The following is a 19,188-nucleotide window of genomic DNA, read 5'->3' as shown; positions in this document are numbered from 1 at the left end:
GCTGTCCCCGTTTTCAGGGTAAAATCATTTGCAAGGCTTTAATTACTACTATTAATCAATATTGCTATTGGGATTTTAATAACTATTGATGAATCCTTGAATGCCCTGAATGTGGCAGGGAGAGTTGGTGAGCCCAGGGAAGCTCCCCAAGGGAAGGGAGCATTCCCCATCCCCACCCTCGCTGTTCCTGCTCTGCTGGGTTTAGGTTGATGCTGTTGATAAAATCCATCCCTGGAGGGGTCCAAGGCCAGCCTGGAGCAGCCTGGGACACGGGAGGTGTCCCTGCCCATGGCAGGGGTGGCACTGGGTGGGATTTAGGGTCCTTTCCCACCCAAACCATTCTGTGATGCTACAATTAATAGCATTAATATAATTAATTAATATAACACCCCTAATGTTATGAATCTATATAATTAATATTAACAATAACAACAACTGTGGAGCGGATTGAGGGTCACAGAGGTGTCTCTGGGGTGGGATATTACTTAATTGCTTTAATCACTTTTCTCCCCCTCTCTTTGTGCAGACAGCCTGAGGAAACCCCCAGGCAGAGGAGGGATGGATGGACAGATGGATGGATGGATGGAGGGATGGATGGATGGGTGGATGGAGGGAGGGATGGATGGAGGGAAGGAGGGATGGATGGATGGATGGGTGGGAGGGTGGATGGATGGGTGGGTGGGTGGGTGGATGGGTGCATGATGATGATGATGGAGGGATGGAGCATGGACGGACGGACGGATGGATGGGGACGGATGGATGGTGACGGATGGAGCTGCGGCTGGCGGGGGAAGCCTGGGAGCCGCCGAGCCGCGGGTCTGGTTCTCATTACGCGGCCGGGCCGGGCCAAGAAACACAGCAATAAATAAGGGCGAACAAAGCCGCCCCCTCCCCGCCGCCCCCCGGCCGGGCCGGCCGCGCTCGGGGCTCCGCGGGGGAGGGACCCGACGGCATAAAGAGGAGGAGGTCGGGCCGGAGGCGCCGAGTCGGGGCGGTGACAGCCCGGGAGCGGCGGCATGGCCGGGCCGGGCCCGCCCGGGCCCCGCCGGGGCTCGGCCAAGGGCTGGGGGCTCCGCCTCGCCCTCCTGGGGGTCCTGCTGGGGCTCCCCCCGCGGGGCCGGGCCGGGCCGGCAGGTACGGGGGGCTGGGGGCGCGCTGGCGGTGGGATGGGATGGGATGGGATGGGGGTGGGATAGGAGGGGGTAGGATGGGATGGCGGTAGGGATGGGGGCTCCGGGCTGCGCTCGCTCCCCCCGTGCCCCGGGAGCCCCCAGACCCGCGCTCGGCGGGGCCAGTCCCGTCCGGTGCTGCGGCTCGGCGGGGTCCCGGGGGGATGGCAGGGACGGGGGGATGGCAGGGACGGGGGGATGGCAGGGATGGGGGGATGGCAGGGATGGCAGGGACGGTGGGATGGCAGGGACGGGGAGATGGCAGGGACGGGGGGATGGCAGGGACGGGGAGATGGCAGGGACGGGGGGATGGCAGGGACGGGGGGATGGCAGGGACGGGGGGATGGCAGGGACGGGGGGATGGCAGGGACGGTGGGATGGCAGGGACGGTGGGATGGCAGGGACGGGGGGATAGCAGGGACGGTGGGATGGCAGGGACGGGGGGATGGCAGGGACGGGGGGATGGCAGGGATGGCAGAGATGGCAGGGAAGGTGGGATCGGGCACCCCGGCACAGGGATGGGGCTGTTTCTCACCCCCACGGCTCCGGGCCGGCTCGGAGCCCCATCCCGGGCCGGCTCCGGCCGCGGCTCCCGGGAAGGCGCTCGGGGTTTCCGCTGCGGGTTCTGGCGGAGCGCGGCTCGCTCGGGTGGTGAGGAAATCCGCGGTTTCCCCCAGAGGCTCCTGTCACTTTTTATATGGGAGCCAGAGGAGGAGAGGGGGGTGCCAGTTTCCCTTCGGCCGCCTGTAGCCTCTTCCTCATCCCGATTTCCTTCCCCAAGAAGTCAGGGCTGATGTTCCCCTACCCAGAGCACATTTTTTGTTACTATTTTTTTCACTTCCGAGCTTTGCCGGGTTCTGGGCTGCTGCTGGGAGAAGTTTTCCAGCAGCTCCGAGAGAGCAGCTGGGAGAGGAGCGGGGAGGGCGGTGGGAGCCACAGCCCTGTTTGGATAAAGAGAGAAGGGAAAGCTCTCTGCCTGCTCCGGCGGGATCCCGGCTCTGCAGGGCTCCTCCGGGGCTCCCCCAGCCCCACAGCTCGGGATGCCAACATCCCAAACGCCAAAGCAGCGCTGCTCCCCGCAACATTCCCAAAAAGGGCTGGGAACGAGTGTTTTCCAGGAAATCAAGAGGAGGGGGGTGTGGGAAACCCTTTCTGTGCCGCGTTTGGGTTTATTTGAGTTGGATTTCTGAGGCCCCGTCTCGTGCTCTCTCAGATTCCCAGCAAAGAGCACAAACAAAACAGTGGGAAATTTAAAATATCGTAACTGGAATCTCACCTCTCAGTCTCCTGCCGGAGGGGTTTTTGGGCCGTGGCCCGAAGCCCAGCCCGGCACAGCGGCCGGCGTGGGAGAGCCGGGCTCGGGGCAGGCAGCAGCTCCCTGCGCTCCCCTTTGGGAATTAAAACCAGTGGGATTTATTTGCTCTGGAATGGAGGGCACCAAACCCCTCCGGAGCGGCTCCCCCAGCGCGGCTGAGGCCGTGCCTCAGTTTCCCCGCGGAAAATGAGCTCGTGTGCGGCGGGGGTGGAAGGCTGGCTCCTGCTTTGGGAGGAGGTGAGGAGAAGGAAGCTGGGATGGTGCCACCCCTTATCTGCAGCTATTCCTGGAATCTGATTCCCTGCTATATTTAATGGAACTGATTAAATACCTCGGGCGATAGCGCCGGGCGCTCCCGGGGGACAAAGGTGGCCGGGCGGGGTGACCTGATCCCATCAACTCCCGCAGCCATTCCCAGCCCACGGCTCCACCTTGGCTTTTCTTTTGTCTTTTCAATAACTCTGTCTTCCCTCAAGCCAAAGCCCTGGATCGCTGCAGGAGGAACCAAAACAAGCCTAGAAAATTACAGAGCCCTGAGCCCTGTTATTCCACTCTGAGTAAATAACTTTGCTGGGGAAGATAATTCCGTCCAAGCTCTCCCTGACAACATTTGGCTTGGCAAGGTGGCCCAACCCTTGACATTTTTGTTCAGCCTCATCCCCTCTCTGCAGCAGCTCCAGATTTTAATTTTTTGTTCCGTTGTCATCCAGGCTTAAGTCATCAGTGGCTGCTCCCTGTGCTGCAGTCAAATCCAGCCACATTGTTTAGGAAAAAAATAATCTTAGAAAGTCTGTCTGCCTTGGATGGAGCCAAGGAATGGCTCGTGCTGCGCTGCCCGGGGGGGCTGGGGTGGCTCAGACAAACCCTGACGAGCCACAGCCCTCCCAGCTCCTCTGCTCCTGCTCTGGCTGCAGCGTGGCTGCGTTTGGGGTGAGGGGACCGCAATTCCCTGTCCCACAAATCAGTCATGGAGCAGCCTGGGTGGGAAGGGACCCTAAATCCCACCCAGTGCCACCCCTGCCATGGCAGGGACACCTCCCACTGTCCCAGGCTGCTCCAGCCCCAGTGTCCAGCCTGGCCTGGGGCACTGCCAGGGATCCAGGGGCAGCCACAACCCCCACGTGCCAGCTGCTTCCCCAGGGTGGGGATTTAGGGGACTGAGGCCCCTGCTATGGGACCTGGGTGGGGGCAGGGCTCCTGGGAGCCCTCCAGGACTAAGCTGAGCCAGCAATGAGGGGCTGGGCTGGGGAGGGGGTGACGCTTTGGCTTTGTGCCTCGTGCTGGTGTCCGTCCCCCAAAATACATGCGATGAGGCTCTGGATGTTGGTCCTCAGCTCTGTCCCCTCCCCAGTTCCTCTGCTGTGGCTGTGGAGGGCTCCCGAGCTCTCACAGGGTCTGCTCACCAGGTCTTCTCTTCCCCAGGGCCCCTGCCCCACGGAGAGCGGGTCACCCCACACTGGCTGCTGGGGGGCCGTGCCCGGAGAGCCGCCAGCCTGGAGGGGCAGGTAAGGGCACAGCGGCTCCCCCTGCCTGCCCTGCGGGAGCCGTCCTGCAGGGATGAGGATGGAGGGCTTGGGTTTGCAGGGCCCGTGAGCAGGGGGTGGAACTGCAGGGTCCATGAGCAGGGGGTGGAACTGCAGGATCCATGAGCAGGCTGGGGAGTTTCAGGATCCATGAGCAGGCTGGGGAGTTTCAGGATCCATGAGCAGGGCGTGGAATTGCAGGATCCATGAGCAGGCTGGGGAATTGCAGGATCCATGAGCAGTGGATGGAATTGCAGGATCCATGAGCAGGCTGGGGAATTGCAGGATCCATGAGCAGGCTGGGGAATTGCAGGATCCATGAGCAGGGCGTGGAATTGCAGGATCCATGAGCAGGCTGGGGAGTTTCAGGATCATCATCATCCTCAGCTGATGAACAGGGAAAGCAGAGGATGAAGCAGTGAGTTAATTAAACACAGTGTTAATGACTGCTGGGCAGGAGGGAGGATGGCCAGGAGCTGCAGGGTGAGTGGAAAGGAGCCGGGGCTGATCTGTCAGCTGTGGTTTGGCAGAAGGACCAGCCCAGGGAAAGTGCTGGGCTGATTTGAGAGCAGCGCCCGTGGGGAGCAGAGGACGTGTCCTCCCAGGGCTGTCTCCCCCTCCCTGCCACCCCCCTGTCCCCGGACCCCTGGAGGAGGTGCCTGTGGCCACCCCGGCCGGGGCTTGGCCCCTTGCCCAGCTCCGGGCTCAGCCAGAGCTGCAGCTGCCCTCGGCCGTGGCAGCCGGGCGGGGCTGGGGGCTCCTCTGGGCAGCTGCAGCCCCTTCCCAGCTCCGGGGAGCCGCTGTGCCGGGGGCTGAGCGCTCTGCACCGCTGTGCCGGGGGCTGCCCCTGCGGGGAACCGGGGCTGGCTGCCCCTGCAGGAGCCACCGGGGCCTGTGCCGTGCTGTGCCAGCCTGGACAATGTCCCCTCCCGGCGGGCAGCCCCCATCTGGCTATATTTATCCTGGAAGCCGCTTGAGATGGGGAACACGAGGCAGGGGAGGTTTATTTCTGCTCCTGCCAACGCCCCAGTGCCCAAGCGGTGCCGGGGGGTGTGAGCTGCAGCTGGGGGGTTTTGGGGGGCTCCAGGCTGGGGTGGCTGGGCAGGTCCCGCCGTATTTCCTGGCATCTGCTCTGCCTCCAGCTCCAGCCAGCCTGGAACAAGGAGCCTCCTGTTCCTGGGGCAGGGAAGGAGGGGAGAGGGGCGTGGGCGGTGCTGGGAGAGGGGAGGCTTTGTGGGGGAAGGATGGGGCAGCCGGGCAGGGGATGGGACACAGCCCCACACCGGACCTTTTTGCCCTGGTACTGCTGACGTTCGTATTTTTAGGATAGATTTAATCCGTCCCGTCCCCACCCTGTCTCCTCCTGCCCTCCAGCAGAGACCCTGGCAATAAACATTCCTGTGGGAATGCCACCAGCCCGCTCTGCCGGGAGACAACATCCCAGCCCCGGGAATGAGGCTGCAGCCTGCTGACCCCCGGCCTCCTTCATCCCTGCCCTGGCGCTGCTCCCCGCCCTGCCCGGGGATGCTGTGGGATGCTGTGGGATGCTGTGGGATGCTCCGGGTGGCCCGGGCTCCCTGGGGACATCCTCACGCCTCCTTGCCCCCGACAGCGAGGTCGGGCCAGCAGCAGCAGGAGGAGGAGGAGGAGGAGGGCGGTGGCCCTGCGGTGCCATCGTGTGCGGGCTGGCAGCGCTGGGTGGGCCGGCCCTGCCTCGCCCTCCTCTCTGCCATTGTTCGGGCTGAGCTCCCCGGGCTCCGGCACACGTGGAAGGCATTCGGGAGAGGCCGGGAGGAGGTCGTGGGGACCCCGACTGCAAACAGCTCCCACAGGCCGGGGCGGGAGCCTGGCCCTGCCCCACATCCCGCTCCTCCTGTCCCTGCCCCACATCCCGCTCCTCCTGCGCCTGCCCTGCATCCCGCTCCTCCTGTCCCTGCCTCACATCTTTCTGTCCCTGCCCCGCATCCCACCCCTCCAGCTCCACATCCCGCTCCTCCTGCCCCCGATGTGCAGCAAAGGTTGCTGGAGCTGCCTCGGGGCCTTTCCAGCCCTTCAGAGATGGAAGTGGAGGTTGTACGCAGCACTCTGGCCCAGGCATCCCACGGGGATCCAGCCCTGGGGATGGAGTGCCCTGTCCCCACCCCGGGAGCCTGCTCAGCCCCTGGGCTTCCCTGCCTTTCCTTTCCCTTGGGAATTGCTTTCTCCCAGGTGCAGTTCTTGATGCAATGGCTTCCAGTGCCAGAGGGCAGGGATGGATCGGATCTTGGCAAGGAATTCTTGGTCTGGAGGGTGCTGAGGGCCTGGCACAGGGTGCCCAGAGCAGCTGTGGATCCCCTGGATCCCCAAGCAGTGCCCAAGGCCAGGCTGGATGGAGCTTGGGGCAGTCTGGGACAGTGAAAGCGTCCCTGCCATAGCAGAGGTGGGATGAGCTGCTCTTGAAGGTCCCTTCCACACCAAACCCTTCTGGGATGTTGAAGGCTGAGGAGTGCCCAGGCACAGGAGCTCCTCAGCTTCCCTGTGAGTCTCCCTGGCATCCCACCCCTGTGCAGGGACAGCTCTTGGCACTGATGGAGTTTCCTTCCAGCCGCTGCTTCCCCTCACACCTCGGGCTGCTCCCGGAGCAGCCGCTGTCTCCCAGTGCTGGGGCACAGAGCTGGAGCATTCCGTGCTGCCAGGGTGGGACACCCATCCCGGGCCCCTGCCGGGCTCTGCGCTCCGTGGGGAGGCGCCGGCCCTGCCCTGGAGCAGGAAGGGCGGGGAGGGAGGAACAGGCTGCCCGTGGCTCCTCAGGATGTGCTGCAGGTGTGGAGGGCACTTTCCTGCCCTGCTCCCTGCTGGGAAGGAAAGGCCTTTTCCCCTTTTCCCCTTTTCCCCTTTTCCCCTTTTCCCCTTTTCTCCTTTTCCCCTTTTCTCCTTTTCCCCTTTTCTCCTTTTCCCCTTTTCCCCTGTGAGGTGGCCAGACTGAGCAAACCCTGCCAGCTTTGTTTCGAACCAACCCCAATCCTGCCTCTGCCCCAGGCCCTGGACTGCCCTGCTTCCTGACTCCAGGGATGCTTTTCCAGAGGGCAGCCGGTGCGAGAGGCTCATCTGCTGTTGGTGTTGGCCAAGTGATGCAATCCCCGAGCTGTTCCTCAAGGCCTCAGTGCTGGGATGCAGCTGCCTGGGGAGGCCCTGGCACGGCCGAGCTGCTCCAGCAGCTGCAAATCCCATCAGCAAATCCTCCACGGAGCATCTCCTGGTGACCTCCATCCCTGTGCTCCCCGCCACATCCGGGCTTGGGAGCTTCCTCCAGACCCAGGGCTTGTGGGAGCTGCCGGAGCAGATGGGAGCTGAGCCTTGGGACTCGGCTTAACTGGTGATGTCCCAAGGATCTCAGTGCTCCCTGAGCCCGCTCCTGGGAGCCGCTCTCCTGCAGCAGGAGCTTCCCGGCAGGATGGAGCAGCCTGGGTGAGGAGGATGGCCGGGAGCTGTGGGGAAATGGGGAAGACAGCTCAGCCCTTGGCCCTCTGCAAAGAGCACTGAGGTTTTTCTGATCAATGAAAAACAAAACCAGACTCCAGCTGGACTTGGAGGGTCCCTGGGCTGATCACAGGCTGGGGCCTGGCCAGGGCAGAGCCATCCCAGCTGCAATTCCAGAATTCCAGCCCCTCCCAGCCCAGTCCCAGGGACTGGCTGTGCTGGGATGTCCTGGAGTGGGGCCACCACCTGCACATCCAGCCAGGGCTGAGACAAGGGGCTCCTGCAGCCCTGGCAAGGCCTGGGGCATTCTGCTCATGGATGCTGGAGAACGGAGAGCAGGGAGCAGGAGGAGCCTGGGAAGGGGCTGGAGCCCGGGATGAGACTGGAACCTGTGAGGATTGCTGGGACCCAGGGGGATCCTGGAGCCTGGGATGAGACTGGAACCTGTGAGGATTGCTGGGAGCCAGGGGGATCCTGGAGCCTGGGATGAGACTGGAACCTGTGAGGAATGCTGGGACCCAGGGGGATCCTGGAGCCTGGGATGAGACTGGAACCTGTGAGGATTGCTGGGAGCCAGGACGATGCTGGAGCCTGGGATGAGACTGGAACCTGTGAGGATTGCTGGGAGCCAGGGGGATCCTGGAGCCTGGGATGAGACTGGAACCTGTGAGGATTGCTGGGAGCCAGGACGATGCTGGAGCCTGGGGTCGTGGTGGAGCCCAGGATGGTGCTGGACCTTGGGATAATGCTGGAGCCAAGGATGGCAGTGCTGGAGCCTGGGATGATGCTGGACCCTCGAATGATACTGGAGCTTGGAATGTGCCGGAGCCTGGGATGATGCTGAAGCGCGGGATTATATTGGAGCCTGGGATGATGCTGGAGCCCAGGATATTGGGCCCTGGGATGATACTGAAGCCTGGGATGTTGCTGGAGCTTGGAATGTGCTGGAGCCTGGGACAGTGCTGGAACCTGGGGTGATGCTGACAGGATTATGCCGGGTTTGGGTTGATGCTGGAGCCTGAGACAATGGCAGAGCCCAAGATGATACTGAAGCCTGGGATGATTTGGAACCTGGGATGATGCTGGAGTTGGGAATGTTCTGGAATCCCCAGGATGGTGCTGGAGTCGGGAATGTTCTGGAATCCCTGGGATGATGCTGGAGTTGGGAATGTTCTGGAATCCCCGGGATGATGCTGGAGTTGGGAATGTCCTGGAATCCCCGGGATGATGCTGGAGTTGGGAATGTCCTGGAATCCTCAGGATGATGCTGAAGCCTGAGAAGTTGCTGCAGCCCAGGCTGATATTGGAAGCTAGGATGATGCTAGAGCCCTGGAGGATGCTGGGCCTTGGAATGACGCTGGAGCCTGGGATGACGCTGGAACCTGGAGCATGCTGAAGCCAGGAGGGTGCTGGAGTGCAGGAGGAAGCTGATTCTGGATCGTTTCCAGTGTGCAGCATCTTGGCAGGAGCCCCTGGGGCGCAGCTCCTGCCAGCCCCGAGGCACCAGAGCAGTGTTTAATTAGTGCAATCACCTTGCCTGCCCTCAGAGCCGGGTGCTGGACTCCTGCCTGGCACAAGTGCTGCCCACATTCCCCTTTCCCTGCTTTACTGCTACTGCTCCCTCCAGGAGCCAAGCTGGGCCCATCCCAGCTGGAACCAGGATCCATCCCCTGCTCCCCACAGCCTCTCCAGGAGCTCTCAGGGGAAACTGAGGCACGGGGGAGAGGAGAGCTTGTGGTGCATCCCTTCCCAGTGAGGGGACACGTCCCATCAGCAGCTGCCTGTTCTCCAGCCTTTGGCAGCCCGGAGGTGGGATGGGAGCGCCAGGGCCGGATAACCCTGGACACGCACGGGGCCCTTTAAGGCAGCAGCTGGGAAAGAACATTCTGCCAGCACCGGCCCCTGAGTCAGGCAGGAGTAATTGCTGGGGAATTCTTAACCGGGAGGAGGAGAGGGCTGCAGGGACCGGGTGTTGGGGAGATCAGAGACGGGGAGAAAAAAGGGGAGGGCAAGAGGGGGGAAAGGAGGGAAACGGCAAGAAAAATGTACAGACCATGTTTGGCCAGGCAGCGATGTTTGTACAAGATCATGTTCCAAAAATACCGCCTGTTCCCAGCGCCGCCGGAGGAGGGGATGGAGCCCCTGCCCGGCTCCCTCGCGGCTCCGCAGGGCCCCGGTCGGGCCGGGCTGCGGCTGAGCCGGGGGGACTCGCTGGGAAGCGCCGGGGCCTGGCCTCGCTCTGCTGTGGGGTTGTTTCTTACAGCGCTGTGGCTGCTCGCCTTTTTTGGAGCTGGGCAGACGGGGCCGGAGGCGGAGGGGGCTCAGCCAGCCCGGCTCCAGATACATCTCCGTTCCTGGCTCCAGCCCCGTTCCCAGCTCCATCCCTGTTCCCGGCTCCATCCCTGTTCCCGGCTCCATCCCCATCCCCATTCCATCCCCGTTCCCGGCTCCATCCCCGTTCCCGGCTCCATCCCCGTTCCCAGCTCCATCCCCACGTCCCAGCTCCATCCCCACGTCCCAGCTCCATCCCCACGTCCCAGCTCCATCCCCGTTCCCATCTCCATCCCCGTTCCCATCTCCATCCCTGTTCTCAGCTCCATCCCCACATCCCGGCTCCATCCCCGTTCTCATCTCCATCCCCAACAGCTCCTTCCTCTGCCCCCTTTTCCTCTAGAGCCGGGAAAGCCTCGCCAGGGCACGGCCGGGTGGTGGGGTCCCGTGGGGACCCCGAGGGCTGCAGCCTGCGGGACAGCCTGGGGGACAGCCTGGGGGACAGCGTGGGGGACAGCGTGGGGGACAGCGTGGGGGACAGCGTGGGGGACAGCCTGCAGGACAGCCTGGGGGACAGCGTGGGGGACAGCCTGGGGGACAGCGTGGGGGACAGCCTGCAGGACAGCCTGGGGGACAGCCTGGGGGACAGCCTGGGGGACAGCCTGCAGGACAGCCTGCCGGGCTCCCGGCGTCCTTCCTGGATGGACTGAGGGGACAGCAGACCTCAGCGAGATCCAGGCCATGGCCACCAGGCAGGGCCGTGCTTTTGGTGTCCCCAGCGCTGGGCCGTGGGGACACGGGGAAGGGCGGCACTTTGGGCTGCAGCCCATCCTGTCCCGGGCAGCTGGGGCGGGTCCAGGGTCCCATGTAACACCCTCGGAAGAGAGGGAATGAGTAAAACCATCGGCATCCCGGGGAAGCTGAGTCACTGCTTCCTTTCTGTGCCCGGTGTTTTGAGGTATTTTTGACGGCCCTTATCCGGGGGTGCCCGGGGGTCGTGGTGGTTTCCATGCCCCAGGGGTGCACGTGGGTACCAACCCTCCCTGGGCTGCGCCCTTTGGCCCGGGCCAGCATCCCCAGTGGCACAGAGCCGTGGTGGGACGGAGCACACAGACCCTGCTCAGGACACTCCTGGCTCTGCTCCTCATCCCAGGTCCCTTCCTGGCTCTCCCCTGCTGCCTTTCCCTGGGGAAGCTGCCAGCAGAGCTGGGAATTGCTGCCTCACCCCTCAGTCTCCTGTGGATCCTCTGTTATCCCCCTGGGCTGGGAATCCAGGGAAATCCCCTTCCCCGTGGCAGGGGTGCAGGAGGGGGAGCACACCCAGGGAGGAGAGGCCGGGATGCACCCGGAGCTGGGAGCAGGGGACGGTTCTGGGCACGGGGATCTTTGCCAACCCCACTCCCTCCTTTCCTTGCAGGTGCCGGCGCCTGCCCGGGCAGAGGTGGCTGTGACGGCCGAGGGCAAGGAGCTGGTGCTGGTGCTGGAGAGGAACCAGTGAGTGCCGGGGCTGGGACTGGGAGGGGACACGGGGGTCCCTGCCAGGCCCCCACTAGGACTGGCAGTGCTCTGGGCACCCTGTGCAGGATTTGCCTTTCCTGTGTCCTCGGCCCTCCCATCCCATCCCTGTCCCCACCCTGTCCCCGTGTCCCCACGCGGCCAGGCCCTCTCCTTGCCAGCCAGCCGCGTGTCCCTGCCAGGAGCCAGCCTGGGCTGCTGCCTCCTGTCTGGGCTGTGACTGGAATTCCTGGTGCCAGGCACCCACTCAGGCAGCCTGGGAAGCCACAAGCGTGCCCAGTGACATTTGTGGGGCCCCACTGGCTGCCAGACAGAAAGTGAGAGGCGGCAGGGCTATTCTGGGAGCGCTGCTGCTTTATTTTCCTCTGCAGAATTGAACCTTTGGGATGGGGCCAAACCCCAAAACTGAGGGCTAAACTGAGAGCAGGGGAAAAACTGGCCCTCTTTGTCCTTCTCTGGGTGGCTGAGGCGGGGTGCTGCCCTTCCAGGGGACCTGCCATCCCCCCAGGGACCTGCCATCCCCATGGGGACTGCAGACTTCCAGCAGACACCCATCACCCTGGGATCTGGAGAAGGTCACACAGATCTGGGCAATGCAGGAAATCCATCCCCTCTTCCTCTTCCTCTTCCTGGTCCCCCCACTGCATTTGTTGGGGTGCTGCCTCTGGAGCATCCCCCTCACTGTCCTGGGAGTGCAGTGACCTGTCCAGGGCTGTGTCACACCCCCAAACCTCAGGGCTTGGGCTGAGGGCCCTGAGGGGCTCAGGGCTGACCCCATCTTCTCCCAGCAGGATGCCTCTCCCTGGGGCTTTATCCCAAGGAGGGCTTGGTCCCTGTGGAGAAGCTGTCACCCACCACTGACCCACAGGGGCAGACGGTCCCTGGCCGTCTGTCACCCACCCTGCCTGTCACCCACCCTGGCTGTCTGTCACCCACCCTGGCTGTCTCTCACTGGCTCTCTGGCAGGGGTGGGTGGGCAGCTGCACTGCCCCACCCCAGAGCAGCACCCCAGGGCAGTTTGGGCACCTCAGTCTGGGCAGCCCCATCCTTGCTGAGACACAGAGGGACATTGGACTGTCCCTGCTGACATCCCTGTCCCTGCTGACCGTGAGCCAGGGGGGTGGCTCAGCCTGTGCAGGGGGTGATGAGGGGGGACAGGGCTGTGACTCAGCCGGGTTCAGGCTCAGAGCTCAGAGGATGTGTGGATGGTTCAGGTGGGCTCAGGGGAGCTCAGGAGGACATGGGGATGGCTCAGGGGAGCTCAGGGGACGTGTGGATGGCTCAGGGGAGCTCAGGGGATGTGTGTTTGTCTCAGGTGGGTTCGGGTGGGCTCAGGGGATGTGTGGATGGTTTAGAGGAGCTCAGGGCGGTGTGTTCAGCTCAGGCGGCTCCAGGCTCTCAGGCTCGGTGCGTTCCTGTGCCGGGAGCCCTGGGGCAGCTCCCGGCCCCTCACCCTGGCTCCCCCGCAGGCTGCTGGCGCCGGGCTACACAGAGACGCACTACAGCGAGGAGGGACAGCCCGTGACAGTGACCCCCAACCACACGGTGGGTTCTGGGGCAGCTCTCCTCTGTGTTTCGGGGTTTGGCCCCCGGCAGGGAGCCAAAGCAGCACCGGTGCGGGTGTGGGAGTTCCCCTGGCCATTTCCCGGTGCCCGTGGCAGCGCCCGGCTCCTGCGGCTCTTGGCCGGGGACAGCACCTCGGGACAAAACACGGGCAGCACCCGGCCCTCCCCGTGTCCCCCAGCCGCCTTTTGTCACCCCCCCAGCGCCGGGCGCTGCGCTGTGTCCCGGGATGAACCCCGGCTCCGCCCGGACCGGGGACACCGCTCACCTGGCTGGGAAACGGAGAAGGGAATGGGAAAGGGGAATGGGAAAGGGGAATGGGAAATGGGAAATGGAGAAGGGAAATGGGAAAGGGGAAACGGAGAAGGGAAATGGGAAAGGGGAAATGGAGAAGGGGGGCTTTTCTGGGATCAGCACAGGGGGCTGTTGCTCCCAGCCCTCTGAGGGAGGTGTCCCCTGTCTCTCTCCAGGAGCACTGTCACTACCACGGCCACGTCCGCGGCCACCGCGGCTCCTGGGTGGTGGTCAGCACCTGCTCGGGAATACGGTATGGAAACAGGGAATGGGGGGGATAGGGAATGGGGGGAAACTGGGAATGGGGGAGGAATGGGGAATGGAGGGGAACAGGGAATGAGGGGAACAGGGAATGGGAGGGAACAGGGAATGGCAGGGGAGAAGGGAATGGGGAAAAGAACAGGGAATGGAGGGGGGAGTAGGGTAGGGAGGCAGGAGTAGGGTATGGGAGGGAAGAGTAGGGTATGGGAGAACCAGGATTGGAGGAACACAGGGTTGGGGGGCTGTGGAGCTGACAAAGGGTGGGATGGATCCACTGCTCCCGCTCTCTGCCGAGATCCCTTTTGGGACCACCCTCAGCAGCACCAGTGCTCTGCAAACCCAGCTCCAAATGCTTAATGGGGCTGATTTTCCCATTGCTCCCATCCTGTCCTTCTTCCTTCTCCCAACCCCAGGACTGGGCAGGCTGGGGCAGGGACCGCATTTCTGGCAGCACGAGCTTACTCCCAGGACTTTTATCCCTGGAGGGGGCAGGTCCCTGCTCCCCAGAGCAGGTGTCCCACACAGAGCTTTGTTCCGTGCTCTGACGGGCGCAGGTTTTGGTACCCAGGGTTTCTTTGCCCCTGGGGCTGTTTGGGCAGGGCCCCCCAACTCTCGTCCCTGCTCCCCTCTCGGGTGGGGACCAGGCTGATGTGCCATGAGTGAGTGGGGCCTCAGGGGCTGGGGGAGCCGCAGCAGAAGCACCACAGGAGCCCCTGGGGCTGCTCCCATTTCCAGGGGCCTCATAGTGCTGAGCAGCAACACCAGCTACTACCTGAGACCCCTGGGGACCCCTGAGCCCGGTCTCCACCTCATCCACCGAGCAGAGCACCTGCCCATGCCAGGGGGCACCTGTGGGCACGGCCAGGACCTCGGGAGCACCATTGCTGGCATCGCCCAGCTCTTCCAGCCACAGCACCCACGGGTAAATCCACTGGGGTAAATCTGCTGGGGTTAATCCTTGTGGGTAAATCCACTGGGTAAATCCACTGGGGTAAGTCCTCATGGGTAAAGTGGGTCTTGGTGCTGCATGCTATGGTGTGGGACATGGTGTGAGGTCATTGGGAGCCACCCAAATGTTCCCTGTCACCTTGTGCCTCAGTTTCCCCTCTCAGCTGTCCCTCCTGAGCAGCTCTGTGGCCTCTGGAGGGTGCCCAGAGCCGAGGGCTGCCCCTCTTTGCTGAGCCCTGTGTCTGCCTGCAGGCCAGGAGAGATGCCTGGAGGACCATGAAGTACATGGAGCTCTTCATCGTTGCTGATCACACCCTGGTGAGCACTGGGGGGCAGAAAACCGGGGTCCCTCTCTGTCTCCACCCTGGATTTACCCCGTGACCCTTCCCCATCCTCACCTCTCTCCAGTACAGGAACCAGAACCTCAACCTGGGCCACACCAAGCAGCGCATCGTGGAGATCGCAAACTATGTGGACAAGGTGAGGGACCTGCCAGACCCCTGTGTGGCCCTCAGGGACTGTCCCCGTGCCACCAGGGCAAGGGATCATAGAATTATGGAATTGTTAAGGTCAGAAAAGATCTTTTAATCCTTGGAGTCCAATCATTCCCCGGCACTGCCAGGGCCACCACTGACCATGTCCCCAAGTGCCACATCCACAGGGCTTTAAATCCCTTCAGGGGTGGGGACTCCACCACTCTCCTGGGCAGCTGTGCCAGGGCTTGGCCACCTGTCAGGGAATTCAGGAGTTCTCTGGGCATGTGGGAAGGGCTTTGTCACCCGTGGGCTGAGCTCAGCAGGGAAGCGTTCGCTGGCCCCTGCCTGGGATCGGTGCTGGCAGAGACGGGACACACTGAGGAGCTGTCACTGAGTGTCATAAGAAGGGACACACTGAGGAGTTGTCACTGAGTGTCACCGTGCCACCCTGACTGGCTCCTGTGCCCACACCTGTGGAGCCTGTGCTTGCAGGTGGATTTGGTCAGGTGTGCTCTGCAGTCACAGAGCCGCAGGGAAGCATGAACACCCACCAGCCGTGACGCCCACCAGGGAGGGAGCGTGCCCGGGGGACTGCAGCCCCCCGCCCTCCACGTGTCCCTCCACGTGTCCCCCCCGCAGTTCTACAGGCTGCTGAACATCAAGGTGGCCCTGATTGGGCTGGAGGTGTGGACGGAGCGGGACCAGTGCACGGTGAGCAGCGACGCCAACGCCACGCTCTGGGCCTTCCTGCAGTGGAAGAAGTCGCTGAGGGCGCGCAAGAAGCACGACAACGCCCAGCTGCTGACGTGGGTCCTGGGCTGGGGGCGCCGGGCAGGGCTCCCGGCTGGGGCTGGGCACTCTGAACCCCCTGGGTGCTGAACTGCCCCCCCTTCTCCTGCCCGGGCAGAGGGAAGACCTTCGGGGGCACAACCATCGGAATGGCTCCGCTGGAGGGGATGTGCAGCGCCGACAACTCCGGGGGCGTCAGCGTGGTAAGGGGGCCAGGGTCAGTGTGGTAAGGGGGCTGGGGTCAGTGTGGTAAGGGGGATGGGGTCAGTGGGGTAAGGGGGCTGGGGTCAGTGGGGTAAGGGGGCTGGGGTCAGTGTGGTAAGGGGGATGGGGTCAGTGGGGTAAGGGGGCTGGGGTCAGTGGGGTAAGGGGGCCGTGGTCAGTTTGGTAAGGGGGCCGTGGTCAGTGTGATGAGGGGGCCGGGGTCAGTGGGGTAAGGGGGATGGGGTCAGTGGGGTAAGGGGGATGGGGTCAGTGTGGTAAGGGGGCTGGGGTCAGCGGGGTAAGGGGGCCGGGGTCAGTGTGGTAAGGGGGCCGGGGTCAGTGTGGTAAGGGGGCCGGGGTCAGTGTGGTAAGGGGGCCGGGGTCAGTGTGGTAAGGGGGATGGGGTCAGCGTGGTAAGGGGGATGGGGTCAGTGTGGTAAGGGGGCCATGGTCAGTGTGGTAAGGGGGATGGGGTCAGTGTGGTAAGGGGGATGGGGTCAGTGGGGTAAGGGGGCCATGGTCAGTGTGGTAAGGGGGCCGGGGTCAGTGTGGTAAGGGGGCCGGGGTCAGTGTGGTGAGGGGGCTGGGGTCAGTGTGGTAAGGGGGATGGGGTCAGTGTGGTGAGGGGGCTGGGGTCAGTGTGGTAAGGGGGCTGGGGTCAGTGGGGTGAGGGGGCTGGGGTCAGTGGGGTAAGGGGGATGGGGTCAGTGGGGTAAGGGGGCTGGGGTCAGTGTGGTAAGGGGGCTGGGGTCAGTGGGGTGAGGGGGATGGGGTCAGTGGGGTAAGGGGGATGGGGTCAGTGGGGTAAGGGGGCCGTGGTCAGTGTGGTGAGGGGGATGGGGTCAGTGGGGTAAGGGGGATGGGGTCAGTGGGGTAAGGGGGCCGTGGTCAGTTTGGTAAGGGGGCCGTGGTCAGTGTGATGAGGGGGCCGGGGTCAGTGGGGTAAGGGGGCCGTGGTCAGTGTGGTAAGGGGGCCAGGGTCAGTGGGGTGAGGGGGATGGGGTCAGTGGGGTAAGGGGGCTGGGGTCCCTGTGCCACCCCAGCCTGGTGGGGCTCACCATGGGCTTGCAGGAGCAGCCCCCTGAGGCTGGGCCGGGGGTGCAGACTGAAGGTGAGGGATGGTGTGGTAGCTCCTGACCCTGCAGGTGCTGGCCAGGGGCACAGGGGCTGTTAAAGATCCCCCAGCCCAGGCACAGCCCCAGCTCCCAGCTGGCAGCAGCGCTGGCATCTCCTGTGCTGCTCCTGTCCCTCGTGCTGGAGAGCTCCTCCTGTTCCCTGCTCCTGCTCTCTGGATTTCTGGGATCATCTCTGCCCAGATAACTTCTCCTCCTCCTGATGGTGGCCCTGGGCAGGATGGGGTGGTCATGGTGGCCTCGGTGACCTTTGATCCCCGGGCAGGGTCGGGGGGGCACCCAGGGCTCTGAGTTTGGGATGTGCCCCAGGTTTTAAGCAGTTGGCTCCAGCCAAGAGCTTCCCAACGGTTCCACATGGGAATATCAGAGACCAAACCCCACTGCTGCATGAACCTGCCCCAGCCCCTCCTCCTGCGGGCTCCAGCTGCATCCCAGGGGTGCCCGGCCCCATTCCCTGCCGTGGGTGCCCTGTCCCTGCTGGGGTGGCCGTGCTGACACGTCCCCCCGTGCAGGACCACGCCGAGCAGCCCATCGGGGCCGCCGCCACCATGGCCCACGAGATCGGCCACAACTTCGGCATGGTCCACGACACCGCCGGCTGCTGCGTGGAGGCCACCCCCGAGCAGGGCGGCTGTGTCATGGCAGCGGCCACGGGGTGAGTGCTGCTGGCCCTGACACGTGTCCCCAGCGCCCTGGAAATGTCCCCAAAGCCCCCAGCCCACTGCGGGTGCTGTGTGTGGGTGGGAGTGGGCAGGGAATGTTGTCACCTCTGCTCTGGGGACAGCCTGGGAGAGCTGGGAATGTTCCCCTGGAGAAGGGAAGGCTCCAGGGAGAGCTGCCAGCCCCTGGCAGGGCCTGCAGGGGCTCCAGGAGAGCTGCAGAGGGACTGGGGACAAGGCCTGCAGGGACAGGACACAGGGAATGGCTCCCACTGGGAAAGGGGAGATTGGGCTGGGATCTTGTGCAGGAATTGCTGCCTGGGAGGGTGGGGAGGGGCTGGGCTGGAATTCCCAGCTTTGCTGTGGCTGCCCCTGGATCCCTGGCAGTGCCCAAGGCCAGGTTGGAGCAGCCTGGGACAGTGGGAGGTGTCCCTGCCCATGGGATGGGTTTCAATAATCCATCTGGTTGGTGGCACTTTCCTTTCCAGAGTCCTTCTCCTCTGTGTTTTCCCCCTCCTGACAATCACTCATATCCCAGACACCCTGCACTGGGGAAAAGCAGCTGTTCATTCCCTGTCCTTGAACCCACCTGCTCTTCCAGTTAGGAAGGAACAGTGGGACCCCACTTGTGGTTTCAGGGCTGCCAGAGCCTGGCGTTGATCCCACAGGGTTTAACCTCTGCCTGGCCGGGTTGTGGTGGGGAAAGGCACATTTCTGACTGTGCTCAGCCTGTCCCTCTCTGCACAGCCATGTATGTGGATACACATAAATTCATAGAGGCTACACCGGCTTGCTCAGCCTCATAACCTACAGGGACTCACAGGCTCCCTCCAGATCAAGAGATTTCGAAACCACTTCTATAAAATGTCCTCTGAGAGAAGGAGATGTCCTGATATGAAAATATTTTTCAGACTTAAGAGGAAATGAAACTGATTCCAAAAAGGAATAAATGCTTCCTCCTTCTTCATAAACCACTGAAACCCCCACAAACTGTGAAATCAGAGAAGAATATGGCTCTGAGGTTCTGTAGAAAATGAGTGTTTCTCCTGTTCCTCAGCTCCTTACACATTGTAGGCTCTGACTATTTTATTTTTTTGCTGCTCTCTGGGTCCCTTTTGGTGTTTCTTTTCCACATTTCTTTAATTTCAAGTGCTTTTCCCCCCCCTCAGCTGTGGGGTATGTCAGTAGCCCAGCTGGGTGTTTCCTGTTGTGGTCCAGTGAGAACAGGAGGGGGTTTGGTTTGAGCCCAGGGGGAGCAGGGGGCCCTGCAGGTGTGGGGACCTGCCCTGGGGGTGTCCCAGGGCAGAGGTGACATTGCAGCAGTGCTGAGGTGGCATCTGCAGCTCGGGGGGCACACCAGGGGCTCCAGACCAGCAGGCTCCGTGCAGGGTGGGGTTGATGTTCCAGGGGTGATGGACAGAGGCTCTGCCTGCCCCCACCCCACTCCTGAGCATTTGGGGTTCAGAATTGTCTCCTGGTTGTTGGTCTGGTTGTGCCAGTGGGGCGGGAGACGTTCCTGGGCTCACTGAACAACGGGGAATTGGCTCTTGGGAGGGTTTGTACCAGTTTGTCCATGTCCTGGATTCCCAGTTCACACAGATTTCCCCCC

At 63.0% G+C, this 19,188-nt stretch overlaps 1 protein-coding gene across 7 annotated transcripts in view; it reads left to right on the top strand.

The window, feature by feature from the left end:
• Window positions 1–726: 726 nt before the first annotated feature.
• The window catches only part of LOC134552550 (disintegrin and metalloproteinase domain-containing protein 33-like), a 29,720-nt gene continuing 11,258 nt past the window's right edge, over window positions 727–19,188 (top strand). For 5 of the 7 annotated variants that reach the window (XM_063401230.1, XM_063401228.1, XM_063401227.1 and 2 more), the window contains exons 1-10: window positions 727–1,134; window positions 11,155–11,231; window positions 12,722–12,797; window positions 13,286–13,362; window positions 14,106–14,292; window positions 14,571–14,636; window positions 14,727–14,798; window positions 15,434–15,600; window positions 15,702–15,786; window positions 17,433–17,575. In XM_063401230.1, the coding sequence (XP_063257300.1) occupies window positions 742–1,134; window positions 11,155–11,231; window positions 12,722–12,797; window positions 13,286–13,362; window positions 14,106–14,292; window positions 14,571–14,636; window positions 14,727–14,798; window positions 15,434–15,600; window positions 15,702–15,786; window positions 17,433–17,575 (1,343 nt within the window). In that variant the 5' untranslated portion in view covers window positions 727–741. Of the gene's footprint in view, window positions 1,135–3,906; window positions 3,990–11,154; window positions 11,232–12,721; window positions 12,798–13,285; window positions 13,363–14,105; window positions 14,293–14,570; window positions 14,637–14,726; window positions 14,799–15,433; window positions 15,601–15,701; window positions 15,787–17,432; window positions 17,576–19,188 lie in introns of all 7 variants that reach the window. The other 2 variants (XM_063401232.1, XM_063401231.1) reach the window with 2 other exon arrangements.

The sequence above is a fragment of the Prinia subflava genome, chromosome 7, assembly GCF_021018805.1.
Source record: "Prinia subflava isolate CZ2003 ecotype Zambia chromosome 7, Cam_Psub_1.2, whole genome shotgun sequence".
Taxonomy (NCBI): domain Eukaryota; kingdom Metazoa; phylum Chordata; class Aves; order Passeriformes; family Cisticolidae; genus Prinia; species Prinia subflava.
The sequence above is the reverse complement of the archived record's forward strand: the minus strand, read 5'-3'. Positions and strand labels throughout refer to the sequence as shown.